The sequence below is a fragment of the Falco naumanni genome, chromosome 2 (genome assembly GCF_017639655.2).
Source record: "Falco naumanni isolate bFalNau1 chromosome 2, bFalNau1.pat, whole genome shotgun sequence".
Lineage (NCBI taxonomy): Eukaryota > Metazoa > Chordata > Aves > Falconiformes > Falconidae > Falco > Falco naumanni.
Genome location: NC_054055.1, coordinates 5810469 through 5832301, shown reverse-complemented (window position 1 = coordinate 5832301; position 21833 = coordinate 5810469). Strand labels below are relative to the sequence as shown.

Genomic DNA, 21833 nt, shown 5'->3' with positions numbered 1-21833 from the left:
CATACCGCCTCAGTGCAAACAGGCCAGCCACAAACAGGGAGCAAAGGATTTGGCTCTGAGAGCACTTTAGTTCTGGCTTTTGCAAGGAGATTCAGTTCAGATCCAAACTGTGTCCTGCTAGCTGCTTGGAAAAGCTTTAATTGGTCTCTGCCAAACTCCTGCAATGCAGTCCTGAATTCATCTTTGGTTTGTTTTTTTTCTTCCTTCTTTTCTGTTTCACAAGTGAACAACTGATCACCAAGATCTGGGAGGGAAAGGGTGAGGCTGCTCTGTGTTCCATGCTTGGATAATCCCATGACTGATAGCCTGACACTGAGGAGGCCCAAATGCTTTCTTCTACTTTCCTACCTCCCCCTATGCCCCGTGGGCAAGAAAAGCCTCGCATGATGGTGTCTCCAGACCCAAGGGCTGGAGAGACTTGCAATGAACTCACCCACTTAGTCACTATACAATAAATATTAAACTCTGGGCAGAAATCACCTTTTCAACCAGCCTTTCCTCATGCTGAGTCACTGCCAGCATATTGTCAAAAGCAAAGTACCAGCATTGTGTACAAATCTGAAAAAAAAAGAGAATAGAAGAGAAATTATTTTCTTTTTCTGTGTAGTGCAGAGCCAGTCCAATGGCTGCTCCTGGATCTCTCATGGATTGAAGTTCAAGAGCACTTTTTCTTGTCTCTTGTGTCTTGTCTTGTCTTGTCTTCTCTTCTTTTTTTTTTTTGTTTGGATTTTTTTGTTATTAGATGGGGTCTGTTGTCTCTGAGCTCAGCTCAGAGTAATCCTGAAGAGGAAGATCAAGAGTTCCTCAAACATCTGCTCACTCTGAGGCCTGATCAGCTGTATCCAGACCCTCTCTAACACTTTTCTCTCACCTATTCTTAAAAGTGTTGGGCAATGGGTTTTCCAGCACTCCATCTATTCCTCTTCTTGGAGCAGCCATGGGCCTGGAAAATGTTCTCCAGCTTCTGGCCTGAATCTTCCTTGTTTACATTCAAGCCGATTACTTTTTGTTACATCCTCAGTAGATGTGACGAACAAATTAATTATGCTTTTCAGAACAACAGTTGTCAGGGTGGCATCTTCCCAATTCCTTGTTTCCCCTCTTCTAAATCAACTTTTCTTTTTTTTTTTTTTTTAGGGGGGGGGGGGGGGGGGGGAGGTGTGGGGTGTGCCTCTCAGATCATGTTTTCTAAGCTTGTTATCCTTAATGCATCATTTGAATTATTATTCTGAGGAATAGTGCCCTTCACTGAACACTGTGCTCCATCAAAGGCTTACCAAGTCCTCTCTGCTCACCCATCATTCACTTTGCATCCCCAAGTGATACATTTTCTTGATATGATCTTCTTATATATCATATAAATCATTCTTAATTGATATGTGGGCAGGACTTGAAAGTCAGACATTTACCACTGATTGCTTTTCCTGGAATTTTTCTACTGTTTCTCCCTAATTATTTAAATATCCCTTCCCTGAAGGTCCATCTCATCAGAAGGTCCAACAGCTCTCCAGACATATGCCAGTAGACCTTCCTGCTGCTTTCCATTTCAGTCCGCAGTAGCCTCGCTGCAAAGGTCCCTCACCAGTGGTCTGCTCGTAGCTCAGTCTTGTGACCCAAGAGCACTCTTTTTGCAGTGCCACAAATGAGAGGCAGGATGTTGCGTTTCCTATGTCGACTCAGGAGGCCTCTAGGCACACGGGTCTGCTTCTCCTTTTTACTGAAAAATAACCACCCGGCTTGTTAACTGCTGTGGGACCTGCATGTTTGTAGCTTATTTCATCTGGGTCCCGGTACACAGGTGTCCACATCAAAGAAACTTTCCCAGATGGTGCTTATGTTGAGTCCCTCATTGGGAAGCCAAGGACACAGTAGGGGTGATAACTGGACTACTTTTTTGCACTTTTAAATCAGCCCTTCCAGATGGTCCTGGGAACAGTAAAAGGTAGACACGAGGGTCTCATCTGTGCTCAGGGCTCTACACCGTGCTCACAAAGGACTGTGCTCTACTTGATGTAGCCAATCTGGCAGGTTCTTGCTGCTACCCTAACATTAGCTTTTAAAATAAAATAGAAAAAATAAAAATTAAAAAAAAAAGTTGCTGAAGAGCTCAGGACACAACCAGACAAAACAGTTGGTGGCCTTCAGAAACAACGAGTTCTGCAAGACAGGATGCACAGGCCAGTCCTTTTCGGTAAGTCACAGCACATTGGATGGGAAATAAAGTAACTTTTGTAAACAAGAAGCATAATGCAGGTGATAAGTATAGGAAAAATGTTGTTAAAATACAGCCTAATACTTATTTAGTCATTTTCTGTTCTTTGCTTGATTTTCTTCAGCTAAAACCTGTGATTTGCTTCTCATGAAGCCAAAAAAGTCAAGACAATCTGACAGAGTGACAGTGCGTTTTTCTTTAGGGAAAATCTGGGTGAAGAACTCAAGACTTGGTCTCTGCTTTATAGGATGCTTCCTGTATCCCACTTCTCTGTTGATGCTGTTGACTTTACTCCTTCCTCCCTTTCAGGTATGACAGCTTTGGCCGCCTGACCAACGTGACCTTCCCTACTGGCCAAGTGAGCAGCTTCCGCAGTGACACCGACAGCTCTGTGCATGTCCAGGTGGAAACCTCCAGCAAGGATGATGTTACGATAACAACCAATTTGTCAGCATCGGGAGCCTTCTACACCCTGCTCCAAGGTGAGTTGGGCCACTTCCCCTTTCCCAACCAAGCTGCACACAATGGATTATCCATCAGGAAACAGGCACCGCCTTGATAATCCCAGCACCAAAAATCACCTGCCTTCTCAGAGCCCCAGAGCTCCCCCCATGCTGGTACAGATGCACGCTCACACCTACTTAGCCACATTCCCTAGCGCCATGGTTGCTCTGCAGCTGTTTTCTGCTTCATTCTCAGCTGGTCCCCTTGCTGTGCAGTCCTCATGCAGTGCAGTCCTCCATCCTCATTACCATTATTGTTATAACAAAAAGGGTTGCATAAATCTAGCCACACTTCCAGCTGACCCCCTTTGCTTCATTCTCTTAATGGCTTTCAATTTAACAGTTCCTCTCCTCCTGGAACAGGCGTCCAGCTGGTTGCTGGAGATCCCTCTGATTCTTTGTTCACTGGCTGTTCAAACATTCACAAGGAAGCATCCAGAAAAATGACCATCCCGGTCCCCAAAAGGTCTGTGTTTGAGCTAAAGAGCTGGTGTGGAGAGGCACAAAGGAGAAAGGAGAAGTGGGCCGCTGGGGTGGGACCGGTGGGACCAGTTTGTGGCTGTCAGAAATGAGCACAATTCTGCAGGTGGTGGTAAGGTGGAGATGTGGAAGATTGTTGAGGCAGAGGAAAAGGTGAAAAAGTGGGAAAGAAAAGAGAAATAAATAACAGGGGAGCACTGTGCTGACATACCGGTAGGGGCAGAAGTTGTAGTGCACAAACCATGCCAGCCTGGATCTCCAGGTTCCGACATGTGAAGCCTCCTTGGGGTCAGGGTTAGCCATCACTCTTGGTCTCTGGGGCTTGGAGAAAGGGAAAGGACTTTCAGACTCGTTGCTTTGTTCACTCCCCAGCTCTCATTCACTCTTAGTCTGTGCCTCATGGCAATGGGGTGTCAGACATCATTTCCCTGTGAAAGGAACAAAGTTCTCCAAGTGAGACTGACGTGTTCCCAAGTCACATTTGTTCCCGCATCTCTGGGACACACATTTCTCTCCCCCTCCCTATAATAACAGCAAGCTTTCCTGAAAGAATGTGCCTGCTATGCCTGAGCACTGCTTCTCCTGCCTCTGGAGGGGGCGGATGAGAGGGTGCCAGGCCCTTCAAGCCATGCTCGCTATTCCTGTAGCGAACACAATGACTTTCTTATTCTTGACTTCAGCCTGCAAAGCAGATCCAACCTACCCCGCCCCATCCCATCCACTCCCATCAAGACATCTGGCAACTGCACAGACATGAGGTTGGCTTCACCTCAAGAGCCTAATTAAGCAATAGAGCCTGCTGTTGGGGGCCCTTTAGTGAGATAATTGTCTGTGATGTGATTTATACACCCAGAGCTGAAGGCACAGTTACATAATGGTGCCACGGTCAATTATCTCATTGTACTGCCCTCCAGCACAGGGGCACTCTTACCGTTAGGACATGCAGTATTACAAACAGCTTAACCATCTTCAGAAGTATAAAATTATTAAACTGTTTGGATCTTAAGAAACTCACTTACCTTAAAATGCAGGTCTGCATAATGTCGCAGCAGAGGTGGCCTGTGACCTGCTGAGGGTGGCTTTCCCACAGGAGTTAGGGACTGTGAATTCCCAAAGGGAGGTAGCTGTTTGCTCATGGCAGCACTGTAGAAACTGAAACAAGGGCCACTGGAATTGTCCAGGGATGTACTGAGCACGACTGAAATGTAACTTGCCTTCCAAGTGCTTCTCCAGCGGATGGAGCTGGAGCTGTTGTCAGGCTCTGTGAGCGTCTTGCCCACTCCATTGTTCTTTGGGGAAAATGGTTGTTGCAGATTCACTTTGCGTGGGAGGTACTTGTGCATTTCCCTTCTGCACTCACAGATCTAGCCAGCTTTCAGAAATCCTTGGTGAACCTTTCAGGGAACCTGGATCCCACTGTGAACAAGTGAGATCTGAGAAGGCATTTTCGGAAGGTTACAGATTCCTGTAGGATGGATTTAGGAGCCTCTGGAGCTAACAGGCACCTCAGAACCTCGGTGGGATTTTGTCCTCTGGACTAATGACAAAGTGAGCATTTGTTCAAGGCCAAAACAGGGCAGTAGTGCCCTAGAGCCAAAGCAGCGTAAAATACAGCATCCAATGGCCCCTGGATTTTATGTAGCCCTTGAGAAATGCCTTCCAAAGCCAGGGGAGAGTCTTCTCTTGGGAAAATGTTGGAAGTGGAGGATTTACATTCCCCACACTGTACCACACTGCTTGACAATCCACCATAACCCCTCTGTGGTGCTTATCTGACACAAAGGGAACATCACATGTCCATTGCGTTTCACGGAGACCTTCAAGCTTTCTGCTGCTTCCCAATGAAGGATGAAGGAGGGAAGAATATATTAGCCATGCAGAGATATTTCACTGGTTTGATTTAAAGCACATCTCCTACCACTTTCTCACAAGCAACTAAGAACAAAAGTATGACAGCCAGCTGTCTCTCCCCCATCACTACATTTGCAGAATCAAGCATGGAGTGGGTTTGATGCTGCTGGAGTCTATGTCAAAAGGCCATCAACTTAAGTACTCAGTGGTACAGCCAAAACATTCAGATTTACACTGTGGATCACTGCTGCATGTTTATAGTGGCAAAATCCAGTTGCCACAGCAGTTTCACACCATCACTACTGTGTACAGTATGTTGAGTTGTGATCCTGCTGAGATCAGTGTGGCAAGATGCCAGCTGGATACAACAGGAGCAGGATCAGACTCACAATAAAAAAGACCAACTGGTGTCAGGTTTCCTTTCCTAATTATACCAGACTGTGCTCTTTACTGATCTATTTCATCTAGACGAGAGATGATAATTTCACTGTGATCTTGTTTCCTGCTGAGCTATGGCAGAGCAACTAGTGAACAAAACCCAACTTGCCTCAGAACGGAAGAACAATTGACATGAATTTTTAATGGGTGTTTTTATTCACAATTAGGTATTTATGGCAGCCTGGGAGACAGAAATGGTAATATTTTCCAGCTTTTGAGGAGCTTCAGATAAGGCAGTCTTTGTATAATGCGTTTTTAAAGCCATTCTGCACTGAGAAAGTCTCATGCTTTCTTACGCTTTGTGAGCTCCAGTCCACAGAAACACCAGATGGAGATTCAAAGGACGGGCTTTCAGCCTGCCTGATTCCTGAAGGATGTGGAAGAGGTATTATTCTTCTCTACCACTCCTGAACTCTCAAATCCTGGCCTCAGAATCTGCTGATTTTTCAAGTGCTAGTGAAGGCCAGATGTATGGAGATGTGTGGGAGCTTAGTGCCTCTGCTTTCTCTCCAAACATGAGGACTTTGGTTGCCTCCTGAAAGCTTTCCCAAGTGAAAAGGTTTGGCTGTTATTTGGGGAACTGGTTACCATTAACTCGCTGTGCAATTTCCTGTCACTTGTGAGATGGTGAATAAGCTGAGGAAAGTAGGTGGCCCCACTTTTTCATTTATTGTAGCAAAACTGGGATCTTTTAGGATATAAAAGCGTGGAAAGTTTTCAGCTGGACTGTGATTTAAAACAAATATCTCGCCACCCAGTGTTTCAGCCTAGAAAAAGAGGTTTGAACCTGCATCCTTTGCTACGGTATTATACAGCTTTTCCACTGGTGCCTTTTTTAACCTGTGTAAGACTTTTCTGTAAGAATTTGAGGTGCAGAACCTCATCAGAATGAAAAAGAGATTGTCCATCTTTACTTTCACAGATGAAACTAATGTTTTGCTCACTGAGTGGGACAGGTCAATGACAAAGAGCATTTGGTTGCAACCATCAGAAATTTTGATGAAGCCTGGGTGAGGGAGCACATGAAAAGCTGGAACTGTATCACTGGATTTGAAAAGATCTCTTTTTCTGTCTTCAGATCAAGTCCGAAACAGCTACTACATTGGCGCTGATGGCTCTCTCAGACTGATGCTTGCTAACGGCATGGAGGTGGCCCTGCAAACTGAGCCGCATCTGCTGGCTGGCACCGTCAACCCCACGGTGGGGAAGAGGAATGTCACCCTGCCCATCGACAATGGCCTCAATCTCGTGGAGTGGAGGCAGAGGAAAGAGCAAGCGAGAGGGCAGGTCACCGTCTTTGGACGTCGGCTGAGGGTAAGTGAGAAGCGTGAGCAGTTTTGGACTCCACTTCCTATCTCATCAGTCCCCAGCCTCGTGACGGAAAGGGACAGGGCTGATCTGTACTGTCTGCAGTAGGGATGAGTCTGCAGGACGGAGACCTAGCCGTTCATCCTCAGTGACACAACCTTTATGACTTGAATATATCCTTGTGCCTCCTTATGTGCTGACATTCTCTTAAGCTGTCACAGGTATATTGCTGATTTGCCTGCAAGTCCTCTGCACCACTGGGAATGCATGACCTCCCATCGGACACCTCAGGTTTAACCATCATGTCAGGCTGTTTAAGCAAGCAAGGGACAGTCATAACTATAAATTTCTGCACCAATTAGTATAGGTATTTTCTGCCTGCACTGCTGGCAGTGATAAACCTGAGCACCGAAACATTTCTAATCATATGAGGACTGGGAACAGGCTGAGAGAGTTGGGGCTGTTTAGCCTAGAGAGAAGGCAGCTCTAGAGAGACCTTATGGCAGCCTTCCAGTACTTAAAGGGGGACTATGGGAAAGATGGGGAGGGACTCTTTATCAGGAAGTGTACTGATAGGACAAGGGGTAACAGTTTTATTTAGATTTAGATTAGCTATTAAGATTAAGTTCTTCTTTGTGAGGGCGGCGAGGCGCTGGCCCAGGCTGCCCAGAGCAGCTGTGGGTGCCCCATCCCTGGCAGGGCTCAAGGCCAGGCTGGACGGGGCTGGGAGCAGCCTGGGCTGGGGGGAGGGGGCCCTGTCCAGGGCAGGGGTCATGAAACTAGGTGATTTTAAAGTCCCTTCCCACCCAAACCAGTCTGTGATTCTATTATTATTATTCACTGGGCAGCCTCAGAAAAATCTCTAGATTCCTGATACTTCCTAATCTGTTGAACCTGTTGGAGAGCTGGGCTCGCAGGGCATTTCATCGCAATTGCCATCGTTCCCAGAAGTGAAATGTTATAAACAGCTCTGGCCTGATAGCACTCTCTCCTCCAGGAGCGCACGGTCCTTTCTGTGCTTGAGACTGATGTGTTTTGAAAACATTGCTCTGCACAATGTACCACAGACTTGTCAGGGCTGTTTCAAGATCTTGCCCAATAAGCCTGTAATTCCTCTGCTAACTGCTGGCAAGGCTGGTAACCTGTGATAGCAAGTCCTACGCAATCACCTTATACCTTGCTAGTCTTGGAGTCATGGGCTGATGAGCGGTTCCTGGGAAGCTGCTCAGCACCTGCCAAATTCAGACCCTCTGAGAAACATGCTTAGTGCTGTGTGATGCCACCACAGCAAAAGAACTGCAGCTATTTATTCACACTTGAGCTTTGCAGTCAATATTAATGCTCGAGTTTCAGAAAATGTGTTTCCCACTCCTTGCTCTTCACCTCTCCCTATTACCTTCTGTGTGACCCCTGCCACCTTGGTGTGATTTCTCTCATCTCTTCTCGCTCACGCTTGTCAAGATTTGCTCTTCACCCTTCCCAACCCAGGCTCTGTTCTTTTCCCCTTGCGTCGATAGCCTCATATCTTGTTACCAGGAGAAAAACGGCAAACAGTAGTGAAAGCTAAAGCTGCTCCTTCACTGGGAACTGCTGTATATCTGCAGATGAGTCCACGTCACCCTTCTTGGGGTTTTTAATTTATTTTAGTTTAGTTTAGTTTAATAACCAACGAAATTATCAGGCAGGTCTTTTTACTGAAAGGAGAGAGCCTTCTGAAATCTGCAGCTGTGACACAGCTATTTGGTGTTCAAAGCAGTATCCACTCATTTAGCCACAGCTCAGCTGCCCGTGTCAGTTTTATCTTCCAAAATTTTCACAGTAGATTCAAATGCAGAATGTGTCTTTGTTTTATATTGTACCGCAGTTGGAAAAACACTTGCAAAATGTGTTTTCAGGCTGGTTACTTGTGTCCCTATAAATCTGCCAGCATTTATTCACATTTGGAGCCTACCAGGGCCCTTCTAGTGAAGCAAGAGAGCATCTTACATGGTTGACGGACTCAGTTATGGCTCTGTTCAAGGGTTCAAAGTAGCTGAGGATGTACAAGATGTTTTAAGCTGCCTGTCTGTACCTGCATGGCAGCATCTGCACCCCTAAGACGTAAACCTGCAAGGTGCTAATTGCATCCCTGGGGACTGCACAGATTTTTGCATATTCTGTGTGTCGTGTTCTCCTCTTCCCTCATACCAGTAATTTCTGCTTTCCCTGGTAAGGGAGAAGCTTAGGGAAGTTAAGTTCAACATGGTTTTATTCACTTTGGGAAATACTATCATTTTCTGCCATATGTGAATAAATCACTACTTTCCCACTCCCCTCACTCCGCTGCTTGCATGAGACAGCAGCAGAGACATGGTGCTCCATGGGGAAAGAGCCCAAAGAAGCTGCCACATCATTCCATGAAGCCTTTGAGGCGAGAACAGGATCTGGCCACTGTAAAAGAGGGAGTTCCTCTGAAACCAGCATCCTTTCTCCTGCCATCGCATGGATCCACATTCTGTGATTGTGGCCCTTCCTCCCATGGTTACAGCATATTCCTGTGGACTGACAACCTGTTGCCATGAGCTCAACCAGCTCCCAGCATGATGAGGCCAGTTTCACAGCTGCCTCCTTGACCCTCCCTAGCAAATAATACAATGCACATGTTCTTTATTGCAGGGATAAGGCACAGGGCAGGGACTTCTGCATGGATGGAGGGAAAAGGGCCAGCCCTGATGTCTTTTTTGCAGTCCCATCAATGGTGACCTGGCTGTGCACTTGGCCAGGCATCTTTAAAGCAGCACATATGTTAAAGCAGCCCCTTTCCCTTCTCCTGTCCCACATAACCCATGGAAAGTTGTCATGCTCTGATCCACCCACCCAGCGGTGAGATGTCTCCACAATCTAGGTGGCTAAAAATTGAACCCATCAGTGGCCAACAGCAACGCAGAATTCATCTGCAGTGAGAGCACTGGGTAAACTCTGCTTGAAGAAACAGAGCTCCTTCATTTTTCCTTTTTTTTTTTTTTATGTTAACAAACTTGAGTTTTTCAATAAAGGAGGTAAAGTAATCTCTGACAGTGGAGCAAAGAGGACAGACAAAAGAGACAGAGCTGCTGGCTCAGCTCTTTTATTTATTTAACCATGGAAACTCCTGTTGTAAGACATTTTGTTTTTCCCAAGACCTTGGCAGCAGGTTAATAGTGGCATCGAGGCCTAGTGTCACAAACACTCCCCAGAACCAACGTGACTGGAGAGGTCTCTTGGGATATGCTACTAAGCATTTCAGTTGTGTTGACTAGTGACAGTCCAGCATCATCTCCACATTTTCTGCAAGGTGTTTAGGTCTGGATATGGCCACCCCAACAGTTTTAGCAATTCGCTGGGGAAATTGCTTTGTAGGCAGCCATTTATCACATGGATGTTGTTGGCTCCTGGAGTTCTCGTTGCAGAAGTATTGTTTGCTCTCCTCTGCTGAAGGTTGCCAGAGTGTTTTCATGAAAAATCTTCCCTTTTTGTGCTCTTGTTCCCCAGGGAGATCAATGCATGTTGTTTAATTATAATGCGAGCTAAAGGAGCTCCATGGGAAGCATTGGAAAAATCAGAAATGGTGGTGTGTTTATGCTCTTGCTTTTCCAGAGCAAGCTAAGGAATTGAATAAAGTAATGTAGAACATCAATTCGGGTTTAAATTTAAATTTCTCACACATTATAGAGGGGATACCAAAGCCACTGTGAATGGTGGATTTAAATTTATCCTGTCTCGATCCTGTGCTGATCACAAGCCTTGTCAGACACTCTGAGGGGCCAAAGCTTTTTGCAGGAGCTTTTCCAACCCCGTTCCAGGATAAGGACTCTGGGATGTAGGATGACACCTTATTTAGCTGCTCACCATAAAACATGGTTATTGGACTGAAGCCTGCAGCCCTGTCAGTTCTGCAGAAAATTCACTTCTGTTCAAGGCATGCCCTTGAACAAGGATGAAAAAGATTTAGGCTCTGTTCAGAGGCTGTCCGGCAGGGTAGGCTTCACTTTGCCCATTGCATTGAGGGGTGGCTACTGGCACTGCAGCACTTCACAGAGAGAAGAGACATTACACCAAAGGAGCAGAGAAAACAAATCATAAAAAGAAAGGAGACTGTTTCCAACTAGTCCCACAGAAATTGCTTGCCAGAGCATGGGGAGGGTGGAATGACTTAGGGCACCGGTAATGGGATACAGAGATTTTGACTGGGCTTGAGAGCTATCCAGGGACCTGTTATTTGGTTCTTCCAGCACAGTGAATGGCACTGCTGCTGGCACACGGATCAGGGAGGCCACTTTCAGCCTGGATTACACTCCCAGCCCTGGAAGAGCTCTTTCCAGCTCTCTTGGCAGAAAGCATGAGCGGAAGCTGCAGCTGCTGAGCTGAAGCTGCTGTGTGAATAGATGGAAGGCAGAGATGCTGTTCCTTTCTGCTTTGCCTTTTTTTTTTTCTCTCTTTTGCAAGCAATTGCCGCTTCTGTTTCTCTATTTATAGCAGCAAGCCCCTACGAGATATCAAATTGCTCTGTTAGTTACATGTGTGCATCTGTACTTAGAGTTTTGATACCTTTTTAATTATTTTCCAGCTTGCCTGTTACAGTGGGCTGTTGGCTGATTTCTTCTTTCTCTCATTACACATTTATATTCTCTTTTACACGTACTTAATTAGAGCATTATCTACCTTTCCACAACATTTCTTTCCTCAAATCATACCCGCCTTTTACTGTGGTTATTCATGAGCTGAAAATCATTGTTGCACTTGCCTCCTCTTACATCATCTTCATGCTTACATCATGGCACCCATTCCTTCTCTCCTTGGCTCTTGAGATGACTTCTTTTGAATTCCAACTTTGTGATGTCCCCATTCTCTAGGCTTCAGCACAGACATCTGCCCACACATCACAAAAGCACTGCAGTGTTCCTGCCTTTGCTACTTCTGTTCTTCCAAGGCTCAGGAATTCCTTTCCTGTTGTTCTACCCCATCACTTCTCTCACTGTTTAACTCCCAGATACTCCTACATCCCTCAAAATATAGTGGGAATTCAATCATATACTCTAATGTAATGGCCAAGCTCAAAGCTGGACCAGGTCTGAGAACAGTGCTGAGGTCAGGAGCATTGACTTTACCCAGAGCAGGGTAAGGCAGAGTTTTTAACTCTGTCTGAAGACCTTGCAGCAAACAGCAAACTCTGGTTTATTGACTGCAGCTGAAGGGCTGCAAAGGGAACTGAAAACCAAGTCAGCTGCCTGGAGTTTGAAATTCATCCAAGAAGAATCTGCAACTTTCTAGAAAAGAAAGGCTTACCAGCTGAAAGAGGTTCAAAAGTGGTGGGATGGAGAAAGAGCTGTCTTCACTGGCAAGCTTTTTCTGGGAGTGTGTGTTTTTCATCCTTGCTCAGTACTTTGCTACTGTGGTGGTGTTGCTTTGTAATTCTCCGTGCACACGCAGCTAAACATGAGTTGTGTTATCAGCTCCTTTTTGTATTGCTGTGCACCACAATCCCTGAATCGAAATGTATTCCTGCTCCTACCTTTGAAGTTGATACCTTTGATCTTTGGAAATGCAGAGGCAGCGGAGGTAACAGGAGTATAATTATGCAACACCAAATAACCCCAGGACAATGAAGGCAAAACTCTAGCTCTCACAGAAAAGTTCCTGCTCTGTCTAACATCTACAGTGGTCAAGGCCTCCATACTTCATCTCAGGCAAAATGCATAACCTCCAGTGCCTGTGGTATATTCCATAAACTCAGAGGAAAAACTCTGTTTTCCACTATGTTGACATGACATCCATCTTTTTTCTATAAGTATTGTTTTTTGATGTGCATGAAAGCCAAAGTCTATATATCCTAGGTTTAATAAGCAGAGTACTTTGCAAATATTCCTTGCAACAAGTTGTCATTTTATCTTCTGTAGTTCTATAATAACATCTGCTGTAGCAGTCTTAAGCCTGGGTTTGGGATATGGGCAAGATTCCTTCTCCATGGTGATGTTTCAAAAGTACCCTGTTTTTCTGCCTCTCTTTTCCCTGAAGTCAACAGAAGCAACATTAGGACAACTCTTTCCTTTAAAAATTGCCTCTTGTCCAGTGGCAACAAACAGCTGGACACTCTCCAGTGTGGTCTAAAGAGGTGTTAGGTGAAACAAGGCTAGTCTTTGTAACTTAAACTGTTTCTAGCTTCCTAATTCTCCATCTCTGTCCTGTAGGTTCACAACAGAAACCTGCTGTCCCTTGACTTTGATCGTGTGACAAGGACAGAGAAAATCTATGATGACCACCGCAAGTTCACACTCCGCATCCTCTATGACCAGGCAGGGAGACCCAGTCTCTGGTCACCCAGCAGCAGACTGAACGGGGTCAATGTCACGTATTCCCCGGGAGGACACATTGCAGGGATTCAGAGGGGCACAATGTCAGAAAGGCTGGAGTATGATCAGTCTGGCAGAATTACATCCAGGATCTTTGCTGATGGCAAATCATGGAGCTACACTTACTTGGAGAAGGTAAGAATCCTCCTGTTGCTCAGAGGTGGTGCATTTGGTGCAAGTGGGCTTTACTCCTTTGAGCTCAGCACAGCTGCACTCCTTCACATCAGCTGATTTATGGTCCTTATGGTCCAATACTCCTTTTCTGCCTACACTAAGGTGCACATAGTAACTTCGATGCGAGACCACCAAACAGCAATTGAAAGGAGCCTGAGAAGTTTCTTCCCAGTCACACTGAGAGCATCTTAATGCTGTGAAGCTTTGACATTTGATTTTTTAAGCACAGCATTCCTTTGTTGAGGTAGATGCAGTATAAAATATCTTCCAGTAAAGTCAGAGGAGTGAACAGCAAGAATTTCCAGTAGGATTTTCCATGTGAAAATAACCTGTACGGTCTGACATTCTGCCTTCCATGAGTGGCCTATTCCTGCTTTGTAGGAAATACCTGTAATTAAGAAGTACGAGGCATGAATCCAGCCAGATTGTTGCAGTACACTTTGCAGTGTTTTCTGTAGTCTGCACTCTGTAGATTGGCACGGGATTTAAATTCTTCTGGGTATGACCATTCATCATTACACTGCCCTGTCCTATAGATCCATAGGCTGCATACCTGGGGCTGGAAATTTTTATTCCTGATTTTTGTATAGAGCCTATCCCTACAACAGTTTAAGGAAGCTACAGTAACATAGCTTTTAAAAAGCAAAAAGTATTGACTTGCTCCTTGTATTATACGTATGGACTGTTGTTACATGCAAAAAAAAAAAAAAAAAAAACCCAACCAAAAAATCCCAGAACAAATAAGCCTGCAGGCAGAAGTTTGGACTAGGAGAGTAATAGAAGATACAGAGACATAATTAATTAATTGGGCATTGGAAGGTGTTGGGGGATACTTCTTCAAGCATTGTTTAAGTAGCTCTACCAATTGTATTTGTTTAGTCTGTAAAATCTATTGGCACAGGGAATTTGGTTAGAGACAGCTAAATACAGGGTATTGATTCTGAGCTGAGCATTCTGAATTTAGACCTTCCTCACTGCATTAACTGCTTCCTCCTCTGACCCACTCCTACCTGGGGATGCTCGACGTGCTGTGCAGCTGCATACCTCTCCCCATTTAATCCTATGGGTGCAGAGATTTATCTCACTTGCCATTCTCTGTGGACTGGAGAGTCTTGCAGGTTTTGTGAGAGTTGAGTATAATTTTGCCTGGAAACCAGGAATATAATCTATACTTTTGTCCTTCCCATCCAGTCCATGGTGCTGCTCCTTCACAGCCAGAGACAGTATATCTTTGAGTTTGATAAGAATGACCGTTTGTCATCGGTGACCATGCCCAACGTTGCTCGTCAGACTTTAGAAACCATTCGTTCCATTGGTTACTACAGGAACATCTACCGGCCACCAGAAGGCAATGCCTCAGTAATTCAGGATTTCACAGAGGATGAGCAGCTCCTCCACACTTTGTACTTGGGCACAGGGAGACGTGTCATCTACAAGTATGGGAAGCTGTCCAAGTTAGCCGAGATGCTCTACGACACCACAAAGATCAGTTTCACTTATGACGAAACTGCTGGCATGCTGAAGACCATAAACTTGCAGAACGAAGGGTTCACATGTACAATCAGATACAGACAGATAGGACCCCTCATTGATCGACAGATTTTCCGCTTCACTGAGGAAGGCATGGTGAATGCACGCTTTGACTATAATTACGACAACAGCTTTCGGGTGACCAGCATGCAAGCTGTCATCAATGAGACACCTTTACCCATTGATCTCTACAGGTACGATGATGTGTCAGGCAAAACTGAGCAATTTGGTAAATTCGGAGTTATTTACTACGATATCAACCAGATTATCACCACTGCTGTCATGACTCACACCAAACATTTTGATGCCTATGGCAGGATGAAGGAGGTCCAGTATGAGATATTCCGATCTCTCATGTACTGGATGACTGTGCAGTATGACAACATGGGGAGAGTGGTTAAGAAAGAGCTAAAGGTTGGCCCTTACGCAAACACAACTAGGTACTCATATGAATATGATGCTGATGGCCAGTTGCAGACAGTGTCTATCAATGACAAACCACTCTGGCGCTACAGCTATGACCTGAACGGAAACCTCCATTTGTTGAGTCCGGGGAATAGTGCCCGCCTTACACCGCTCAGATACGACCTCAGGGACAGGATTACTAGACTGGGGGATGTGCAGTACAAAATGGATGAAGATGGCTTCCTGAAGCAAAGGGGCAATGATATTTTTGAGTACAATTCAGCTGGCCTGCTCATCAAAGCGTACAACAAAGCTAGTGGGTGGAGTGTGAAATACCGCTATGATGGCCTAGGCAGGAGAGTCTCTAGCAAAACCAGTCATGGCCATCACCTGCAGTTCTTCTATGCAGATCTGACCAACCCAACCAAGGTCACCCATTTATACAACCACTCAAGCTCAGAGATCACCTCCCTCTACTATGACCTCCAAGGTCATCTCTTTGCAATGGAGCTCAGCAGCGGTGATGAATTCTACATAGCCTGCGATAACATTGGCACTCCTTTGGCTGTCTTCAGTGGGACAGGCTTAATGATTAAGCAGATACTGTACACAGCATATGGAGAGATCTACATGGACACTAATCCCAACTTCCAGATCATCATCGGCTACCACGGAGGACTGTATGACCCCCTCACAAAGCTTATCCACATGGGACGGAGAGACTATGATGTGCTAGTGGGTCGGTGGACAAGTCCAGACCACGATATGTGGAAGCATCTGAGTAGCAATAACATAATGCCTTTCAACCTGTATATGTTCAAGAACAACAATCCCATTAGCAACTCTCAGGATATCAAATGTTACATGACAGGTAAGACATTTAAATTAATTAACATATTCACAAGTTTGCCATCAGTGAGTAGCTTTCTTCTCTCTCAATATCCTGGTTACCATGATATCCAGTGTTTAATATAATGGACACAAGCTTTTCTTTGCCAGTTGACCCCTATGTCCAGGGCATGTTTAATTCATTAGCATAGATAAGACTGTAATTCCCAGACTTGTTTCTTTTTCTCTTCCTTAGTGTTTGTTCCTTTTATTTTGCTTCCAGTGTTTCGTACCCTCAAATATCCCAAGTTTAGCTACCAATTAATGTTCTGATAACCTTTCTCTTTGTAGAGGGGCAGCTCTGTTTACCCAGTTTTGCCTAGAGATTTATTTGCAACTAAGCAAATTACATGCAGATTTGTTTTAACAGAATGGCAACAGCAACTTCCACCTTTTACTACAGTCAGCACTGCATTTCAGAGCACACTACACAAACCATGTAGTTCAAAGTTAATCTGCCCCACAAAATTAAGTTTCTACTAAGAGTCATTAAAAGCAGGTGTGTTAGACTTAAAGGCCACAATTTAGGGCATAGCTATCCCACAGCTTGACATAAACTTTGCACTGCTTCCCCTGGGACATTATAAAATGGAATAACATGAGCTCTATGTGTGGGTTTTTTTATACAGAAAATCATTCTGTAGTGTAAATGTCTTTCCTATATTCATAGATTCATGTAATCCTAGAATTATTTAGGTTGGAAAATACCATTAGGATCATTGAGTCCAACCATTAACCCAGCACTGCCAAGTCTACCACTAAACCGTGTCCCAAAATGTCACATCTACACATCTTTATACACCTCCAGGGATGGTGACTCCACCACCACTTCCCTGTGCAGCCCGTTCCAGTGCTTGACAGCCCTTTCAGTGAAGAAATTTTTCCCAGTACCCAATTTAAACCTCCCCTGGTGCAACTTGAGGCCGTCTGCTCTCATCCTATCGCTTGTTCCTTGGGAGAAGAGACCAACACTCACCTTGCTACAACCTCCTGCCAGGCAGCTGTACAAAGCAATAAGGTCCCCCCTGAGCCCCCTTTTCCCCAGGCTGAGCCCCCCCAGCTCCCCCCGCCCCCCCCCCCCGGGCTGTGCCGCAGCCCCTTCCCCAGCCCCTGCCCGGCTCTGGACACGCTCCAGCCCCTCCGGGTCTGTCTGGGGGTGAGGGGCCCAACGCTGAGCCCAGGGCTCGAGGGGCGGCCGCACCAGGGCCCAGCACAGGGGGACGGGCACTGCCTGGCCCTGCTGGCCACGCTGCTGCTGACACCGGCCAGGGCGCTGCTGGCCGCCGTGGCCACCTGGGCACACGGGGGGCTCATGCCCAGCCGGCTGCCGACCAGCCCCCCCAGGCCCTTCCCCGCCGGGCAGTTCCCAGCCCCCTGCCCCCAGCCCGCAGCGCTGTGGGGGGCTGGTGTGACCCACGGGCAGGGCCCGGCACTCAGCCCCGTTGGGCCTCATACAACTGGCCTCGGCCCCTCGGCCCGGCCTGCCCAGACCCCCTGCAGAGCCCACTGCCCCCCAGCAGGTCACACTGCCCCCAGCTCGTGTCCTCTGCAAACCCACTGGGGGTGCGCTCCAGCCCCTCGTCCAGGTCACTGATGGAGACATCAAACAGGACTGGCCCCAGCGCTGGTCCCTGGGGACACCACCTGTGCCCGGCGCCAGCGGGATGTGACTCCATTCCCCACCACGCTCTGGGCCCGGCCACCCAGCCAGCTTGTTACCCAGCGCAGAGCACACCCGTCCCAGCCCTGGGCACCAGTTCCTCCAGGAGATGCTCTGGGAAACGGTGTCAAGGGCTTTGCTAAGGTCCGGGTAGGCACCATCCACAGCCTTTCCCTCACCCACTAGGTGGGTCACCTTGTCCTAGAAGCAGATCAGGTTCATCAAGCAGGACCTGCCTTTCATAACCCCATACTGTCAGGGCCTGATCCCCTGGGTGTCCTGCATGTGCCCTGTGATGGCACTCAGGATGATCTGCTCCATCACCTTCCCCAGCACCGAGGTCAGGCTGACAGGCCTCTAGTACCCCAGATCCTCCTTCCAGCCCTGCCTGTAGATGGACATCACACTGGCTGACGTCACGTCAAGTGGGACCTGCCCAGTCCTCCAGGACTGCTGGTAAATGATGGAGAGCGGCTCGGTGAGCACTGCCAGCAGCTCCCTCAGTGCCCTCGGGTGGATCCCACCCAGCCCCATGGACTTGTGCATGTCTCAGTGGTGTAGCAGGTCACTGGCCATTTCTCCATGGATTACGGGGGCTTCACTCTGTCCCTGTCCCTGTCTCCCAACTCAGGGGGCTGGGTACCCCGAGAACAACTGGTCTGACTATTAAAGACTGCTCCAAAGGCATTAAGTACTGTTGGGGTTCTGCAGACCTGCTGCAGATCCCAACAAAGTACCTCAGGCTTTTCCTCAGCTTGTGTCACTGTGTTTCCTCCCACATGCGATTAAGGATGGAGATTCTCCTTAGCCCTCCTTTTCTTGCTAATGTTTTTATAGAAACATTTTTAGTTGTCTTTTACAGCTGTAGACAGATTAAGTTCTAATTGTATGTTGGCCCTTCTCATTTTCTCCCTGCACAACCTCTCGACATCCCTGTAGTCCTCCAGAGCTGCCTGCCCCTTCTTCCAAACGTCACAAACTCTCCTTTTTCCCTGAGTTCCAGCCAGGCTGGTTGCCTTCCCCACCGGCTCATCTTTCAGCACGTGGGGACAGCCCGCTCCGGTGCCTTTTAAGTTTTCTTTCCCGAAGATGTCCAGCCTTCCTGGGTCCTTCTCCGGTCAGGACAGCCTCCCCTGGGACTGTCAGCCAGGCCCCGCAACAGGCCAAGTCTGCCCTCCAGAAGTCCGAGGTGGTGGTTCTGCTGATCCCCTCCTTGCTTCTCCAGGAATCGAAAACTGTCGTGATCGCTGTGGCCCAGATGGCCTCCAGCCATCGTGTCACCCACCAGTCCTTCTCTGTTTGCAAACAGCAGGTCCCATGGGGGCCTTCCCTCGCTGGGTGCCTCACCAGCTCTGTCGGGAAGGTCTCTCCCACACACTCCAGCAACTCCCAGACTGTTCCCTCTCTGCTGATGGCATTTCCAGCAGGCACCTGGTAACTTGCAGTGCCCCATGAGAACAAGGGCTCCGATCGTGAGACTTCTCCCCGCTGCTTATAGAGCATTTCGCCTGCCTCTTCGTCCTGGTTGGGCGGCCTAGGACAGACTCCCACCATGATATCGGCCGTGTTGGCCTTCCCCGATTCTTACCTGTAAACACTCAACCTTATCGGCACCATCATCAAGCTCTAGACAACTAAAACACCCCCTAACATACAGGGCCACCCCACTGCCTCTCCTTCCATGTCTATCCCTTCTGAAGTTTAGAGCCATCCACTGCAGCACTCCAGTTGTGCCAGTCATGCCACCATGTTTCTGTAGTGGCAACCATGTTATAGTTCTCCTGCTGCACAACAGCTTCCAGCTCCTCCTGGTTGTTGCCCACGCTGCATGCATTGGTGTAGATGCACTTCAGCTGGGCTGTTGATGCCTCCACCTTTTTGGGGAGTGAAGCCCTAATTCCTACGTGACCACTCTCAGGCACTTCCATGGCTTCCAAGACATCAATAACCTGTGTGTCTTTGCTGCCACGTGGATCTCCATCCCCTACCTCCACTGAGATGGAAGACCACCTAGCACATTGTCCCTTAAGCATTGGTGTGGTGCCTCCAGGCTTATCTTTAGAGAGCCTGGTTTTATCTCTTTCCCCCTTCAAACCTAGTTTCATACTTTGTGCAACACTGGTAGTAATGTTTGAGAGGACTGTTTTGGTGGGACTCTTTTCTAGATACCTCCCATTTGAAAACCAGGTGACACAATCACAGATTTAATGTACATACTTCTTAAGGAGGTATAATTAATTTTTAAGTGCTCCTGCTGCATCTATAAAAAGTTTCCTATATTCAACAAACAATATTTGCATTCCCCAAAGTTGAGATTGGCTTAATAGCAAAAAAAAAAAATTACAAAATAAAAATCCTGGGTTGTTATATTTCGCTTGTTTTTCTAGCCATTAGGATTTGTGCTTTCAGGTTCTTCTGCAATAATCATAAGGATTAGATTGTATTTTTTTTAATTAAAAGCTGTTTTCTCCAGAGCTGAGAAGATGATGCCATGAGGGAAGTAAAATATGCCAAAAGATGCAGACTAAGATCCCATGTGTTGGCCTCACTGATAATTAAGGCTGGCTGGGAATACATTGAGATAACTTTTCCTATCAGAAAATGCTCATTTGTCAAAACTGAATTTGTTTATGGGAGAAAGTTGATCTTAAGAGATTTCTCAGCAGAGATGTTGTAAACAGCTCTCGAAATTGTCTAAATGACAAATTTTGAAGTAGCCTAAGAGGAAAATTCCTCTTTAGTTTGCAGCCTTTTAAAGTTAAGTGTAAACTAATGACTGAAAACTGGAAAAAAACTGGAATTAAGGAGTCAAAACCAAAATGGAAGATCTTAAGTTGAAATTCTTGTCTTGAACAGTTATAGTTTTTGAACAGTTGCTGTGTGATACAGTAACAGATTTTTGTTTTCCTGCTCAAATTAAGACAGGACAAAATTTCCAGTCCTGTCTTGGAACAGGTGAACACCTTCCCACTAAGCTCTGATGATACAATCAAGATATCAAAATCTGATATTTTAATATTTTATATGCACCAAGTAACTTTTTCCATGATCTTAAAAATCCTGGGTTTAGTCTATCAAGAATATAGAGCCCAAACACATATTTTAAGTTCCTTCTGTCCCCACACGTGGAAGAAACAGGTCACATCATGGAATGAAAGCCATGATGAAAGGCTGCTGCTCTGGCATTTCTTTCTGCTGAAGCTTTCAGGCACCTCGTGGGCAGGACCTGCGATGAGAGTGTTCTTGTAATCACAACCAAATCTGCCCAGATTTGGGCACAGGGAACCACTTTCTGTCCCTCCATCCCCACCCTGGGACCTGCTGTCCTTAGGGGAGCTCAGCGCCCAGGACATGGGTGAACAACACGTGCTTTGGTCTTCCAGAGGTGAGGTTTTGGAACCGTGGGTACAAATTGGAGGCGTGCAGAGGGGAAAGCAGAAGCAGGCATTTGCGTTTTGAGAGGCCCATTGTTAAACATGAATATTTTAGTGATTGTACACTTCATGGCGCAGAGCTTTGCTGCCAGCTTCAGCAATCCTGATGGATTGAACTGACATTTCCATTACATGTGTCTGCATTAAGCACTCTCTTTCTTTGCCCTCAAATGAATTTACTGTGAAATGTGTTGGCAGGGTTACTGTAGCTGAAAAAAAAAAAAAAACAACAAAACACCCAACTCTGTGATGTGAAATGTGCTTTTCTGTCAAAGAAGTTGTCACTGCCTTTTGGCAAATTAATATTTCCCCCTCTGTTTTCTCAGCTCCACACCTTCCTCCCATGTTTTTGCGTTGCTTGGTTGAGGTTTTGTTTGGGTTTTGTTTTTTGGGTTTTTTTTTTGTTCAGGGTATTCCAGCACCTCTTCCCAAAACGAACAAACTCCTGTTTGCAAATGTTTTGAAAGTCAGTTTTCTGAGAAGTATCAAAAAAAGCCTGTCTTGAATCTTCGCAGACATGTTGCATGTCTTTCGGCTGTTCAGCATCCCTGCTCTGTATTCTTTTTAACAGTTGTGAAGCGC

General features: G+C 46.4%; 1 protein-coding gene across 6 annotated transcripts in view; it reads left to right on the top strand.

Annotated features, from left to right (window-relative positions):
• TENM4 (teneurin transmembrane protein 4) overlaps window positions 1-21833 on the top strand; it is a 358763-nt gene that overhangs the window by 318445 nt on the left and 18485 nt on the right. For all 6 annotated transcript variants that reach the window (XM_040584319.1, XM_040584315.1, XM_040584317.1 and 3 more), the window contains 4 exons: window positions 2522-2694; window positions 6563-6798; window positions 12999-13295; window positions 14526-16140. In XM_040584319.1, coding sequence (XP_040440253.1) covers window positions 2522-2694; window positions 6563-6798; window positions 12999-13295; window positions 14526-16140 — 2321 coding nt within the window. The remainder of the gene's footprint in view (window positions 1-2521; window positions 2695-6562; window positions 6799-12998; window positions 13296-14525; window positions 16141-21833) is intronic.